Source organism: Mauremys reevesii, linkage group 1 (genome assembly GCF_016161935.1).
Source record: "Mauremys reevesii isolate NIE-2019 linkage group 1, ASM1616193v1, whole genome shotgun sequence".
Taxonomy (NCBI): domain Eukaryota; kingdom Metazoa; phylum Chordata; order Testudines; family Geoemydidae; genus Mauremys; species Mauremys reevesii.
In genome coordinates, this window is record NC_052623.1 from 282,154,691 (window position 1) to 282,171,977 (window position 17,287).

At 40.1% G+C, this 17,287-nt stretch overlaps 1 protein-coding gene across 6 annotated transcripts in view; it reads left to right on the plus strand.

Annotated features, from left to right (window-relative positions):
• The window catches only part of POC1B (POC1 centriolar protein B), a 110,453-nt gene extending 96,382 nt beyond the window's left edge, over positions 1-14,071 (plus strand). For all 6 annotated transcript variants that reach the window (XM_039497003.1, XM_039497006.1, XM_039497002.1 and 3 more), the window contains 2 exons: positions 12,393-12,617; positions 13,876-14,071. In XM_039497003.1, the coding sequence (XP_039352937.1) occupies positions 12,393-12,617; positions 13,876-13,980 (330 nt within the window). In that variant the 3' untranslated portion in view covers positions 13,981-14,071. The remainder of the gene's footprint in view (positions 1-12,392; positions 12,618-13,875) is intronic.
• Positions 14,072-17,287: the final 3,216 nt, after the last annotated feature.

Here is a 17,287-nt window from a genome sequence, read left to right on the forward strand (position 1 = left end):
AATATTTGTTTCTAGTTGATAAGTGCAAAAGCTCCATGGGAAAACATGCAGGGGTATGCAAGGGTGATCAGGTTACATGAAAGCTCCTTTCACAGATTTCACAGAGTGCCACCCACAGAGTTTTGGCCATTTTGCTTGACAAAAAGTGAAGATGATCAATTATCATGTGCTGACTATGACATCATTCATAGTCTAAATTTAATTTCCTACTAAACATCCGCTTGGTAATGCTATAGAAATAGCTTCCTATTGATTCATTATCTCTGCTCCTTGTCCTTCTAATTTGTCAGTTACATGAAGTTGCTCAAATGTGAATCAGTTTCACTGTTAACAGGCAGTGAATAGAAATACTGTACCTATTTTAATTTTCTTTTTAGCTTTGTTTAAAAGTAATAATTCAAAATACGGCTAATTCTTGCCTAGTCCAACTGTATTCATTAAAAACATGCTATTACTCTAAAATCTTACATAGCAGTCACTTGTTTGAACAGTAACCTAATTTCCCAACGTCATTTGCAGTAAATTGAATTATCAGTGTTTATGAATTGTTAGTATTCTGTGTGCTCTAAAGAAAAAGGCTGCTTTGAAGGGATGGGGACACTCAGACTTCATTATATAAACCATCCCATGAAAAACAGCACTGTTAGGTAGAAGCAGTTAATTGAAAAAATTGTTTATTAAAGATCGCTTGACAGTGAGTAAAAATGATGGATATGTACTAAAAATGATGCATATGGACTAATAATCAATAGTTTTCCCTTACCACTTTAATAGCATTGAATGTCATTCCTTGACACCAAACCTTAGCCATTTGAATACTAATTTGAATTCTGTTGCACAGCTTCTCTCTGAGTTCATTACTCATGGGCTAATTCCTGCCACCTGTGGAATTCAGTGGCGGACCACTGTTGTTGCTGGAGACTCCAGGACAAGGCTCCAACCTTCTGCTCATGGAAACTTTTAAATAACACCATAATACAGGTTCAAACTAAATGTATACCCCAAATTAATTGTTTTTAAAAAGCAAGAGGAGCAAAAATATACCACCATGACTAAACAACAAAGTAAGAGGTGGTTAAAGACGAAAAGATATCCTTGAAAAATTGAAGTCAAATCCTACTAAGGAAAATAGGAAGGCGCATGAACTCAGGAAAGTTTAATGTAAAACTATAATTAGACAGGCCAAAAAGAATTTGAAGCGCAACTAGCAAAAGAAATAAAAACTAAGCAAATAAATTTTAAGTACATCAGAAGCAGAAAGTAAGACAAAAGATCAGTGGGTCCACAGGACGATCAAGGTGCTAAAGGAGCTCTCAAGAAAGACCAAGACAGAGAAGCTAAATGAGTTTTTTGTGTTGATCTTTGCTGCAGAGAATGTGAAGGAGATTCACACAACGGAGCCATTCTTTTTAGGAGACATCTGAGGAACTGTCCCAGATTGTGATGTCTATAGGGGAGGTTTTGGAACAAATTGATAAATTAAACAGTAATAATTCACCAAGAGTTCTGAAGGAACTCAAATATCGCTTAAATCACCCTCAGTACCAAATGACTGGAGGATAGCTATTGTAACACCTATTTTTAGAAAAGGCTGCAGGGGTGATCCTGGCAATTACAGGCCGGTAAACCTAACTTCAGTACCAGACAAATTAATTGAAACTATAGTAAATAACAGAATTATTAGACACATAGATGAATGTGGTATGTTAAGGAAGAGTCCACATTGCTTTTGTAAACTGAAGTCATGCCTCAACAATCTATTTGAATTATTTGAGGAGGTCAACAAGCATGTGTTCAAGAGTGATTCCGTGGATATAGTATACTTGTACTTTTAGGAAGTCTGCGACAAAATCCCACACCAAAGGCTCTTAAGCAAAGTAAGCAGTCATTGGATAAGAGGGAAGGTCCTCTCATGGATCAGTAACTGGTTAAAAGACAGGAAATTAAGGTTAGGAATAAATGGTCAGTTTTCACAGTGGAGAGAGGCAAGTAGCTTTTTCCCCCAAGGATCTGTACTGGGACCAGTGCTGTCCAGCATATTCATAAGTACTCTGGAAAAAGCGCTGAACGGTGAGGTGGTAAAGTTTGCAGGTAAATCAAAATTACTCAAGATAGTTAAGTCCAAAGCTGACTGCAAAGAGTTAAAAGAAATCTCACAAAACTGGGTGACTGGGCAATTAAGTGGCAGATGAAATTCAATGGTGATAAACGCAAAGTAACGCACATTGGAAAATATAATCCCAACTATATGTACAAAATGGTGGGATCTCAATTAGCTGTTTCCACTCAAGAAAAAGATCTTAGACTCATTGGGGAAAATTCTCTGAAAAGGTCTGTTTACTGTGCAACAGTAGTCTAAAAAGCTAACAATGTTAGGAACTATTAGGAAAGGGTTAGGAAATAAGGCAAAAATATCATAATGCCACTATAGAAATCCATAGTATGCCTACACCTTGAATACTGCATGCAGTTCTGGTCGCCCCATCTTAAAAAAGATATTTCATCTTAGAGAAGGGACAACCTGGGGGGGGGAGAGATATGATAGAAGTCTCTCATATCATGAATGATATAGAGAAAGTGAATGGGGAAGTATTTACCTCTTCACATAACACAGCGGTCACCCAATGAAATTAATGGGCAGCAGGTTTAAAACAAACATAAGGAAGTACTTCACACAATGCACAGTGAACCTGTGGAACTTGTTGCTAGAAGATGATATGAAGGCCAAAAGTATAACTGAGTTGAAAAAAGAATGAGATAAGTTAATGGGGGATAGGTCTGTCAGTGGCTATTAGGAAAGTGGTCAGGGATGCAGTCCCATGCTGTGAGTGTCTCTTAAACCGCTGACTGCCAGAAGCTGGGACTAGATGACAGGAGATGGATCACTTGTTCATTGGCCTGTTCTGTTCCCCCTCCCCCTGAAGCATCTGGCACTGGCCATTGTCAGAGGACAGGATACTGGGCTAGATGTACCATTGGTCTGACCCAGTATGGCCATTCTTATGTTCCAGGTCCAAAAATGAAAAAGCTTGTGTTTCGTTCCTAAGGCAGCAGTTAATATTGTTAATGAACAAGTGGGGCAAAAATGAGAGGTTAACACCCTTCTCCTTTGCCTTCTCCCTTGAGAGAGTGTTTCCTGAGGCTTTTCTCCTACACAAGAGGTTCTCTCAGTGCTCTGTATCTTGTCACCACCGCTACCCACCCTGCAGCAAATCTGGGCTTCAGAGAAACCTGTTCTTCCCGTGCAGCCCTATTTCAGGTTGCATCCTAATGTGAATTGTGCCTGTCTGGCTTTCAACCCAAGGACCCTCGTTGTGCCATGGAAAAGGGATCAAATTTCATGAATCAATGGAATGGGAATTGTGCCATCAGATCATAAGCCGTAAACCCTTGGTCTGCCAGGGGAAGAGTTTCAGACTCTGTAAGGTAGAAATGAGTCTCTCTCTCTCTCTCTCTCTCTCTCTCTCTACCCCTCCTCTGCTCTGCAGGCTGGCTCCACATTAAAAACATATGAACAGGGTCACCCAAATGGTCCATCTAGCCCAGTGGCCAGTGCCAGATGCTCCAAAGATGATGAACAGAATAGGATTATTTTGAGTGATCCATCCCTTGTCATGCAGTTCCAGAGTCTGGCAGTTGGAGGTTTAAGGACCTCTTGCCTGATCGTCATTGATGGACCTATCCTCCATGAATTTACCTAATTCTTTTTTTAATCCAGTTGTACTTTTGTCCTTCACTATGTCCCCTGGCACTGAGTTTCACAGGTTGGCTGTGCGTTGTGTGAAGAAGCAGTACTTCCTTATGTTTGTTTTAAACCTGCTGCCTATTAATTTCATTGGGTGACCCCCTAGTCCTTGTGTTATGTGAAGGGGTAAATAACACTTCCTTATTCACTTTCTCCACACCATTAATGATTTTGTAGACTTCTATCATATCCCTGCTTAGTCATGTCTTCTCTAAATTGAACAGGCCATTCTATACCCCTAATCGTTTTTGTTGCCCTTCTCTGCAACTTTTCTGATGCTAATATATCTTTTTTGAGATGGAGCGTCCAGAACTGCATGCAGTATTCAAGGTGTAGGCATACCATGGATTTCTATAGTGGCTTCATGATATTTTCTGTTTTATTTTCTATCCCTTTCCTAATGGTTCTTAACTTTGTAAGCTTTTTTTGACTGCTGACGGATATTGAGGAGATGTTTTCAGAGAACTATCCCTAATGACTTCAAGATCTTTCTTGAGTGGAAACAACTAATTGAGATCCCATCATTTTGTATTATAGTTAGGATTATGTTTTCCCATATGCATTACTTTGCACTTATCAACACTGAATTTCATCTGTCATTTTTGTATGTAGTGTAGTTGAAGCCATGTCGGTCCCAGGATATTAGAGACACAAGGTACACGAGTTAATAAATTTTATTGAACCAACTTCCGTTGGTGAGAGAGATGACATACAGACAACCATATACAAGAAACCCACAGATCACCACATCTACCTTCATAGACCCAATAACCACCCCAGATACACCAAGAAATCTGTTTTCTGCAGCCAGGCACTCAGATCACACAGAATATGCTCCAAGAAGTAAATCTGCGATATACATCTTAACACACTTGACCCTCCTTCACCAGACAAGGACCCTCCACCAGAGAAGTAGATCACATCAGGGAACGGGCCACCCAAATACTCTGAGAGTAACTTTTATCAATACTGAAATAAAACCCTCTCTGAGCACACACCCATAGTTGTTACCTACCACCCCACATTGGAAGCCATATGGGGGATCATCAAATAACTACAACCCATACTCCATGAGGACCCCATCCTGACAGAAATCTTTCCTGACCTCCCACTTCTGGCCTTCAAACAATTCTCCAACCTTTCCAAACTCATCATCAGAAGCAAGCTCTCCATAGACCAGGACACCAACTCAAAGCAGCACCAGAACAACAGATGCAAAACCTGCAGACATATCTTCACTGCTACAGTGATCAACACCCCCCACAACACACCTTTCAAAATCCATGGATACTACACATGCCTGTCACAACAAGTGGTATTCTTCATCCAATGCACTAAATGCCTCATTAACAACTATGTGAGTGAAACCAGACAATCACCATGCTCTCAAATGAACTCACACAGGAAAATAAGACAAAAACACCATATCACTTGTGGGTGAACACTTCACAAAACGATCACTCTATATCTGACCTGTCAGTTCTCATCCTCAAAGGAAACCTGCACAACACCTTCAAAAGACAAGCCTGGGAACTTAAATTCATAACTTTGCTTTACTGTAAAAATCATGGACACAGGATTTATGGTTTATTACAACAATCTGCTAATCCCTTTTTTTTGTCCTATGACTGCAGAGGGGTTAACAGTCCACTCTACTTTGAATAGTCCTTTTCAATATGTGCTAACTACTTATGCTAAACAATCTGTTCCACCTTGTGTTTAGCTGTAACGCAAGATCTTCTATGCGTCTTGAAAGCTTGTCTCTCTCACCAGCAGAAGTAGTCCAAAAAGAGATATTACCTCACCCATCTTTTTTCTCTAATCTGCCATTTTGTCACCCAATTAGTGAGATCCCTTTGTAACTCTTCGCAGTCAGCTTTGGACTTAACTATCTTGAGTAATTTTGTACAGTCTGAAAACTCTGCCACCTCATTTTTTCCTTAAAGCTGTCACTTCAGGCAATCAGTGACTAGAACAGAGGCACATGAGGATCCCACTCCCAACAAAATTGAACCTTTGTGGGATTACAGAGGGGTAAGTGAGAAATCTCTTCCCATATTCAGAATGATTCTGATTTACTGAGTAAAGTCCTAAGTGGTACTAAGTTACTCCTACAGTACTTTCTTGGATGTTAGCCAGACAATGGGAGCAGGCAGACCGCCTTTCAGGCTCCCAGGGCCATTTAGCAAGTTACTTCCCAGTTGAGATAGGTTTACAGGTATCTCTCTGTTGTGTGGTTCCCAGGCCAAGATGAATAGAGTCCTGCCTTCCTTGCCTGGCTGTTTACGGGGGGGTAGTACGACATATGCATCACCCCCTGACACACACAAGAAAGTAATAATTATTAATGCCTTTGAAGGTATCATAAAATCCAAATGTGAACATCTGACTAAACTAAATGTTTAACTAAAATGTTTATGTAAATACCAAGAAATTGTGTACATTTGGGATGCCTAAAATTGGTGCAGAAATAGCTTTACCAGTGAAAGACACAGTTGTACCTTCAGAAAGGGACTTCCTTATAAAGGACACCATATACTATATGAGTGATGAGACACTGCACAGCAATTTCAAAGCCTTGGTTATAGATTTTCAGATGAAAGCTTTTTCATCTATTTAGTAAGGAAAGCTTCCATTGTGACAAACAAGTGGCTTATTGTCTAGAGGTATGAGCCTTGCTTGGAGGGAGACATCTCGGGTTTTTTCTTGGTTAAACCTTTGATGTGATTTGTGATGAGCAATGGATTCTAACTTGGTGGCTATAAGGAAGCCATTTTATATGCAGTAATAACCATTACTCATTCTAAACAGATATCCTATGAACGCAGATTTGCTGGTGTGGAGTTATTGGGGGGAAATATTAGAGAAATTAGTAGCTGAGATTGCAGAGAGGCCTTAACTCTCACTGTCAAAGCTAGCATAGCAATCCATTGGTTGCTACTAACACCAAGAGTATCCAAGATTACTCTGGCAGGTGGAAAAATCTGGAACAAAAGCTTCCAAGGAAACCTAGATAATTTTTTCTCCAACGAACAAAATCCTCTGCACCACAGACACAAAAAGAGCATTTGTGTACAAGAGCTCACAATTCCTATTCAAGATTCTTCCTTTTGATCCACCTCTGCCCCCAGAATTTTAAGAGGCTGGTTGTAGTCACAACAGAGCATAGATCACACATTACGCACCTATACCCATGCACTGACAACGTGCAAATCAGTACCGTGTCCAAAGAAGCAGACCTCTTCATAAAGGAATTGCTGCTGGAAAAGATTCATAACCACCACCACTTCAAAATCAAGAGAAGCTTCTGATCCTAGTGCAGAGAATTGTTCATCCTAAGGTAAAATCAGACCTGGTTCTGGCTGTAATTTTACCATAATGGTAAAGATTTGCTAAAATCTAAAACTTCATTGCATTAGTCATTTCCTGAAGTGTCATCAGTAGTCAATTATTTCCAGTGGCTAGGATTGCTGGTGCTATGCATCAGCTTCATCTCCTCAGTGGGTTTCTCAAAATGCGACTACTGAAAATCCTTCTGAGGACATAGAACAATGCACTTGATTCAGTGCAAAATTAGATATTCTCAGATAACATCCAAATGCCTCTTTGGGTATGTCTGTACTGCAATTAGACATCCTCGGCTGGCCTGTGCCAGCTGATTTGGGCTAAGGGGCTTGGGCTAAAAGGCTATTTAATTGTGCTGTAGACATTCAGGCTCACTGGGATCCTCCCACCTCTCAGAGTCCCAGAGCTCAGGCTCCAGCCCGATCCCAAACATCTACACCACATTTGAACAGCCCCTTAGCCTGAGCCCTGCAAGCCTAAGTCAGCTGGCATGGGCCACCTGTGGGTTTTTAAATGCAGTTAGACATGTCCTTTGTGGGTAGATAACTACAAACAACATGCTGAACGCCAACCCAGCTTCCACTGTAGACCCTTACATACTCACTGTGCAAGCAAACGTGCTTTCAAGACAATTTTCCATCCTTATAGTACACATCATTTTAGTTCATTACACACCTCTGTCGGGATGTCTTTTTAAAAAAAAAAATAAACATCAAAACCTGCAAACATGGCCATACAGGGTCAAATCCCTGGTCCATCTAGTCCAGTATCTTTTCTCTGACAGTAACCAATACCAGATCCAACAGTAAAAGTGGAAGAACCCATACAATGGTTTGAAAACTAGGGAGTAAGCATAGGTCATAGCTTCTCTGTGGCATAGGAAATAATGTCCTGGTTAGAGAAGAATTTGTTACCTTTCAAGACAGTTCACAGAAAGGATACAGTTGGCATGTTAGGCTTCTGGGAAACTATTCAGAGAAGTCCATCAGATGCACTGGGTGGAAAAGTATATGAACCTCGTCTCAGAAAGTTTTGCAAAGTAAGTTTCCATTCCTCTGCAGAAAGCATCCGTTGATTTCCATGTAACGTCTTAATTTATAAAGATCTTGCTTTATCGGTGCGGGAGCTCCCGTTCCTTCCTATTATTCTTCTGGAATAATTAAACTCTGTTTATCCTTTTCCTCCTTCTGGCATTTGCTTGCTACTTTCCGTGAATAATGAATGAGTAGAGAAGCTGTGCAACCAAATGAGAAATATCTTACACGATAATTTTCTTTCTGCTAGCACTTCTCTCTGGATTCAACCCACCCTGGCAGTTTGGTAAATGACCAGAATATACATTGAAATTTTTCTCTAAAAGGAGACAGACATATGGTGCCTTAAGGTTAATTTAATATATTAGATCAAGTTGTTTTAATCTAATAATTGATTGCTGGAGTGTTTCTTTGGCTGTGGAAGAACTCTTTTGGTGGCCTAGTCCTGGAGCTTCCAGCTACATGGGACCGCCTCCAAATTCCACAGGTGGGAATCATTGGCCCATGAGAAATGAATGTGGAGAGAAGCTGCAAATGGAAAATTAGGTAAGAGTTCTCATTTCTACAGTTATGGCTCCTTCACTGAAGTGAAGAAGATTGCTGCTCTTATACCATCTAATGTGGGCCATATTTTGATAGAAACATATCTAGATGTCTTTAATGCCATTAATCGTTAGGTACGTAGTCATACTCATAAATTATCTGACTGAATTTTTAAACCTTTACCAGTGCTCTTTCCTTGTTTATAACTAAGTTACAGATTCTTTGGGCACAATTTACGATAAATAATTTTTTCTTTAGAACACTGGTTTGTCTTATGTTTGTGGCTTTCCTCTGCATTGATTGTTTTTGCATTGAAGGTATTTGGTCCTTTCAAGTTTGACAACTATTAAGTCTCTTTGTCTCCCCCTTATTTATGTAGCCCTTCCCTGCCATGTCATGTCCTGAAGTCTTTGCAGACAATATCAGTGTCCCAGGGGTCCTACTCAAGACGCTAAGATAATATAAGACTTTCCGCCTGATGTACCTAGCTGCAAAACACTCTCCACTGCCCGTTCAACTGCTAATGTTCTAGAATGTTAGAGCATTTTTCTGTTGTTAAATCAACAAAAAAAATCTTTTTTATTTATTTCCTCATGCTGCTTATTCAAGTTGACAGATTTTTCTCCCTGGAGTTTTAAGGATACATTTGTATTGGATTTAGTAACAAAAGTTGTAGGAGTTGATAATGAAATTTCTGTCTGATTTACTTACAGTCTGCAGAAATTCAAAAATACATCGGTTGTATCAGCACTGAGACTAACAGGAAACCTCAGCTACCAAGTAGGTCACTGTTTAGGGCAGAGATTCTCAAACTGGGGCAGGCAGAGTGGAATGTATTCTGGTGGGGGTGTGAGAAGTTTTAGGGGGGGGGAATATACTGCACACATTTTCCTCACAGCAATGAATAACTAGCTAAGCTGATTCTTCCAGATACAATCAAGTCCTCGGTTGCGCTGTGCATTTGACTCTAGATGACGCTGTGAGTTTTGATGGATTTCTGTTAAGTGTTGCATAGCATTATACAGAGTCATTGCTATCTGTACATTAATCCGTTTCCTACGATGCAGTGTGGATATTTAATTGAAGGTAGAAGGGGATCTCTGGATAGCTTTCTCAAGCACTACCCAGTATGGAATTGCTGTGCTCCAAAAAACAGGTGCACCCGTCACACTGGTAACAGCATTGTGATGCAAGTATGATCTCACTTAAAATGTATATTACTCTATACTTAGATGGCTCGGTTTGAATCAATGCCTTACTGTTTTTAATATTTACTAAGAGTTGCCTGTTTTATTAAATCGGTATATGTACTTGTGTAGTGCGGGGCCAGGGGGCGTTAACCACTACAGACACAAAGAAGGGGGGCACGATCAAGTATGTTTGAGAACCACAGGTTTAGGGTAGACTTGTCAGTGTCTAATATTCTTAGGAATTCTCCTTTCCCCGCCCCCAAAAAATGAATGTGTGTGTGTTTTGTTTTGAACTACTTGGCAATCATTTTAATAGCTTATCAGAAAACTTGATTTATAAAGCAGTAAGCATTCAGAAAAGACCAGGATTGTGTTCTGTATTGCTTAACCACATTTATAATCTTTTCATTTTTATCTCACAAAAAGATGTATTACTCATGGAGCAAGAAAATGAATTTGCTTTTCAAAAATATTATCAGAAAAAAAATAACATTCTTGCAGTTTCCTGTTATAATTAAACCTGAGAATCAAATTTCTTCTGATATATTAATAGGTTGTAAGACGAGAATGATTTTTGGTATATAGCAGCACAATTTATTTTTCTTATTTTTCTCCATTAACCAATTTTGGAGAACTTTTCCAGTTGGTAGGCTGGCACACATGCAGAAGAGCCTTATTAATCTTATTTCCTAAGGATCCTAAAAAACTAAAAACATCTTAGTGAGTTTGAGGTACTTTTATGATCTGGAGGAAGGACATTCCACATACCCAAAGCTACAGAGGCAAGATATGAACAGTACCTCTTCTGCCACAACAATTCTCAAGCTGCAACAGCCCCATTTTCTTCTTACATGTCTAAAAATACATAAAGTCAACAGCACCAACTTTCTAATGTGCCGGTGGGGGCGGGGGGGTTAAAACCCCCAAGCTCTGCCCCAGGTCCTGACCCCACTCTACCCCTTCCCCCAGACTCCTGCCTCTTCCTGCCCCCACTCCATCCCTTCCCTACAACTAGAATACTATATTCTTGAATATACAGTGTTGATGCGTATAAATGTTATGGATTATCTGACAGCAGCAGCTAGCAACACTATACTGAAAGTTCAGTACAGTGTATCCTTTATAAACTCTCTCTCCTGAGTTTATAAACATTCACATGCAAGAAATTGCTGCAGGTTCAAGCTTTGCAGACAAGGTCTTGACTGGCAAACAACTTTAAAATAAACTACATTCCAAATGCCAGATTTTCAGACTCTGGTGCTTAACATTTGGGCACCTAAATCTCTATTTAAATGCCTAATCTCTCTTTTTTATTTATTTATTTTATTTATTTACTGTTCCGGTCCTATTCCTATGGAAGTCCGTGTAAAGACAACTTTTGATTTCAATGGGATTTAGATCCAGTTTTTAGCTAACTACTGATTGATTTGCCTAAATCAACACCTAGCACCCCAGCTTTGAAAATTGGACACTAAATCAATTCAGCGATTTAAGTTCTAGAAAGTTATGTTGGTGCTGAGAAGGATTTTTTATTAATTAAGATGTATTTTACGATTCTCTAATTTGAAAATATATCCAGGTTTAAATCATTAGTATTTTGGAGGATTAGATAGGTAAAATTTCAGAATTTTATCTTTCCATTGCTAAGCTTATTGGGTCGTTTTACAAGACTTAAAGAACCTTTAGAGAGACCATTCCAATTTTAACTTCTCGTGTATTCTGTTTTCTTTTGTAATCTACTGGATATTACAAGGCTAATTTGTGTAAGAAAACAAATTGTGGCTGCTAACATTAGTTTATTTAGAGGGAAGATATCTGAGGCATTAAAAGAATGTGACCCTTGGCATCTTGATAGAGCCAGGTAAAGTTGATGTGAGTGACCATCTGGTGACTGCTGACTTCACAGCCTCTCCTCGCACGAGAGTGCCATTAGGACTCCTGAGGGTGCAAAGAAAAACAGAAATAAAGCAGCATGAAAGGAACTGATACTGTCACTGTGATCTTGAGGCAATGCTCATATATCAGCGTTGTTTATTAGTTTAATCTCCTCTCTCTCCCTTGACTTCAGGTTGTGTGTACCCTTTCAATCTTTTCCTCCTCTTGTTCTTTGGGGAAGTCAGTTTCCCAGGAAAATGTAGCTGAATGAGTAACTAAAAACTATCTATGGCTGTTTTCCATTGTATAGGATACCTTTCTCTTTTATTAAAGAAAGATTTACATTGACTTTAATCTCCAGTAGTAAAACCTCTTAATCCCTCAGTCATATGTACCCAAGATATAGTAGTTGGTGTTGACATCATCTGTGAGGATTGCTGAATTTTCTCCATATACTGTGAACTTTTGTTCCCTCATATATCTGCCACAGCCAAAATTCTCTCCTTAGTGAGAATGAATGGATGTGATATAAAATTGGACCTTATACAGAAAGCAAAACTGACCCTTTTGTATGTGCTTATGTATGTGCCAATATATTTTTGAAGCATAAAAAAGTAGATCTTTATACCTTCCTTTCCCTTTGATTCCAACTGAATGAAGTCAAGGACAACTGGCTCTTCAAATGGAATTTCCCCATTCAAAGATGATATGAGCAGTGAAGATCTGCGGTATCGTCCTGCTTTGTTCTCACCCACAAACTCAAGAAGGAGGCTGGAGGATGAGGTTGAACCAGCTGTGTGTACCGTGGACAAGCGCATAGGCATCTCGCCAGCTCTGGGTAATGCTTTAGAGCACATTGTGGAGCAGCTGGATGTTTTGACTTTAGTGAGTATGCAATGGACTAGTAATGCTTCCTTAATTAATATGGTAATTCCCTCATTACTGGGTAAAAAACCTGGAGCAACGCTCATAACCCGAAGTATTAAAATGTTGTGTGGGCTGACTTTACAGATGATTAGAGCCCTGCTGAATTCTTTCAATCTTATGAAATGTTGGCCATATGAATTAAATTCATTAAAGTCAACATAGAAGTTTCTGTAAAAAGCTTTTTCTTGTTATGCAACTGCCAATGGCATTTTAAAACTTTGAAAGGCTATTGTTATATTTTTAACTCTTTGGCTGGGGAAATTGGTATTTTTCAGTCGTAACTGCTAATGTTGATTTACCAGAAGCCTGCTGTTGACTAGAGAGTGTTAGATTCCAACTTGAGCAATCATGCTCTGGCAGAGGATGAACAAGGTAAGAAAGGCAGAACAGTTAAGAGAAGAGCATCCCCATCTTTTGGTAGTTCCAGGAGTATAGACATTTTCAGCCTGAGGGCTTCAGGTTCTAGGTATCAAGGTGGAGTCCAGGCACTGGCATAATTCTAATAATCAGTGTGAGACGGAGCAAATACTAGCATTAAGCAATGGCTTCTGATTCAGTTGAAAATTCTCAACATTTCCTCTCAGTAACTCAGCTCCAGCCAATTTATATTTAAGGTATTGCACTTTGCTTGGTAATTTATTCAAAGTCTGCCTAATTGAAATGGGGTAGTCAGATAAATGTAGTGAAAGAAATGCAGAGAGAAAATGCTTAATTTATCAGAAGAATCAAAAGGGCTATCAGTTAATTGTGGAATAATGTAGATTAAAGCAGAACTGTCTAGAAAGTTACCTTTCTAGAAATAAAATGAATTCTTGGAGGATGCCTTTTATTTAGTACTTAAAAAAAAAAAAGACTCTTTTTTTGGTTGTTTCTGCGGTGCTTGTTTTTGTAGCTGGAGACCCAAACAATATGTTCCATTAATGGATAATATTTTATTTTATTTATATTAAAGCTTGTGTAGATGAATAATTATCCAGGGATACAATACCTTCCAGTAAGTTTTGTTGAGGCAGGTTTATGCCTTTTGACAATCTTCTTAGTTAAAAAGGCATAGTATTAATTTTGGGTTTAAATGGTAGACTATCTGAAGCCAGTATTGCAGCCATAGTATTTTCTGTTATTCAGTACAAGCCATTGTTTTTGTGTATAAAGCATTGTGCACATTTATGATATTGCAGAAATATGTAAAAAATACACTACTGTTCTCTTCTTGCAGACTATTTCAATCCTGGAGCAGCGACTGACTTTGACCGAAGATAAACTGAAAGAATGCTTAGAAAATCAACACAAAATGTTACTTCAAGCCAGGCAAGGAGAATAAAAAGTACAAATGTATTTGATCTGTACTGCTGAATATGTTTCATACGTTCTCAGGGAACTAATAAATGATGATGCCTTATTTAATCTCACAATAAGCAAAAAGGAAATTTTGTCTCTTATTTAACCTATTGCTGTAAGGAGAAAAAAGTGAAAGGGCACATGCAGTATATTTTAAAAATCACAGTGGGAAACTAACATTTGGTTAACATATTTAATAAAATGTGGTTTAGCAGAAGATTAATACAGTTTTAATACACATTTTGGGTGACTCTTTGACATCCATAGAGTGAGGATTTCACTCTTTATTTTGTTTGTTACCTCTCAACCTTTCATCCTCATTACATTCTACCAGTTGGCAGCCTATACTTAAATATTTTTCCAGGCCTAGAAACTTTTTTAAAAGCACTGAACAACAAACTATGCAATTTTAGATGGAAGGCATTTATTGTGAAAGGAGGTAAGGCAGCTTTTTCAACCTAAGTGAGACTTACTTAAAATGAAGTTGCCTAAAGAACAGCAGGTAGAAATTGTACACATAGAGAAGTGATAAGACCTGCCCAACTCCTAAGAAATTTCAGGGGGATTTTAGGCAGTTCCGTTTTTCTAAGGGTAAGCAGATTTTTTATTACACTCCTGCACCCCAAGCCTCTGCCCCAGCCCGGAGCCCCCTCCAGCACCCATACTCCCTCCCAGAGCTTGCATCCCTCACCCCCTCCTACACCCCAACCCCTGCCCAAGGCTTAGCCTGGAGCCCCCTCCCACACTGCGAACCCCTCGGCACCAGCCCAGAGCCTGCACCCACTCCCGAACCCCTGCCCCAGCCCAGTGAAAGTGAGTGAGAGTGGGGAGAACGAGCGATGGAGGGAGGGGTGGATGTAGTGAGCAGGCCGGAGCTTCGGGGAAGGGGTGGGACATCAGGGAAGGAGCAGGGTACATCCTGGGTTGCTCTTACGTTCAAAAAATGATCTTGGGTGTAAAAAGGTTGGAGACCACTGGTATAGCTGAACCCCTTTTCCTGCATTGAGCTGCACTGAAATCACTAGAGCTCTGCTTGAGCACAAGGGCACACCCGTGGAGATTCGATTGCAGAACTGGGGTCAAAGGGGAAAACAACATGTCTCAAACATTGTTATTTAAAACTCTGTCATGATCACCCATTTCTGACCATGTATCACCGGAATCTGTGATGCATAATAATCTTTGAATTTGGTCGATCGATATATATAACTAATCAGATCACATATTTACATTTTGGTCTTGAACTGTACTTGTTGTTGGGGAAGAGAGATTTCATAGGGAACTAGCCTTTCAGTTTGGTTGTCTGGGTGCAGACTTATAAAATGTCTTCCATAATGAAAGTCATTGTTGCAGTCGTATCTATAAGTTTAAGATAGATCTGACCTTGGATTATGCAATTATTTATACCACTGTACAATGTGTGGCTACATAAATGCTAGCTTTTAGATCAATGTACTTTGCTTATTATATTTTAATATTTTCACATTCTTCCTTAACACTGAGTTTTCCTCATTTGATTGAGAGGATTAGGGGCTTGTCTACACAGAGCAGCAATGCTCACTACAGGGTGTGATTTCTGAAGTACACTAATGTGTTTCACATTAATTGGTCCATGTAGACCCTGCTGGTGTGCACTAAAGGTTCCCTAGAGTACACTTTAACAAAGTGCTGTTTGAAATAGGAAATCACCTCCCCAGGATTTATTATCCCATCATGTAGATAAGCCCTTAGAAATGTAGCCCTTTAAATCTCATGCAGTTGCTATTTTCTCCTAATGAGCTATCCTTTATTAAAAATAAAAATCAACCTTATCAACAGAATAATTTTGTTGTTCTTTGAGTGATTGCAGATGTCCATTCCACTGTAGGTGTGCAGTTCTTGAAGAGTCTTTCCCTGAGCAGTCCCATTGGGGTGGCACGAGCACCCTCTGGTGTTTTCTACCTCATGTGCAGACAGAAAGGGCTGAACTTCCCCCCGATCCCCTTAGTTCCTTCCTACTGCCTGAGATGGTTGTTGGAGCGCCCTTTCCTTGCTTCTGTAAGTCACTAATGAAATCTGTAAATAGTACCTGTTGTATAGTTTTAGTAATTGGTTAGTGTAAAAAAATGTTTTGTTTGTGTGGGTCCGTCACCTAGTCTGGATACCAGCTCCAGTACCAGAGATATGCCACACTCTTCATGTTTCAAGCCCTGCCAGTATTGTGGTAAGGCAATGCTTGATAGTGACCCTCACTCCAGTTGCCTTGGGGGAGCTCACATGAGACATTTGTAAGGGCTATAATACCCACTCCAAAAAAGACAGGGCAGCTAGATTGAAATATCTGCTGCTGGAATCGTGGCTATGTCCTGAGCCATCTATCACGGTCCAGGTACCAACAACCTTGGCACTGGTTAGTAGTACATCTCCAGCATTACCAGCACCAAGAGACTGTTTTCCTCAGGCATTTGAGGCTATGAGAGACTTGTTAAACCTCTCAGTGCTGCCATCACCAGCAGTTAGTCTTACCCAGCACCGGTGTCCAAGGTACCAACATCAGCGGCTTCACCTCCACACCAGGCAGTTCTAACTGATTTGGCCATTAGGACACCAAGGAAGGTGGTGTTGTCTAAGGGAAAGCCACAGATGATCTCCCCAGCTCCCCTTTCTTCAGAGTCTGAACCTTCTTCACTAGTCCTGATGGTTACGCTATTGCCGTGGTCACAAGGAATAAGCTTCTTCCTTGGATGTTGAAGTGGGATCCCATGTGTCCCAACCTAGCCAGTCCCACCATATACCAGCTGCCTGCCCTGTTTTCAGCCTCAGTACTAGCATGGGACCTTGGGGGACATACAGTTGGGGACTGGGGCTGTACCAATGTCCCTTTTGGAACCTAAGAGGTTCTCCCCTCAATCAAGTGTGTCCCCATAGCCACCGCACCTGGCTCCATCTACTGGCCATCGGGAGCATCAATGCCACAAGTACCCTAGCGTAATGAGCCTGGCACTGAACAGATTCGGGATCTCTCTCACGAGCAGCCACAAGAGGAGCAGGAACTGGACTGGCTCCCAGTACCATTGACATCCACTTCCTCATCCCCCAATGAGACAATTGTGCTAGAAACTATTTCTCTACCTCCTGATGATTTAAGACTTATCAGGATGAGGAAGATGGCTATCACCCCTGACATCCACCCAAAGAAACTCCAGAAAAAAACCCACAGGTTGGTGGACATATTGGCATCTGCAGCCCCAGAGGGAATAGCTCTCCCTATTAATGATGCTATTTTAGAGCCTACCAAGGTCCTCAGGCAG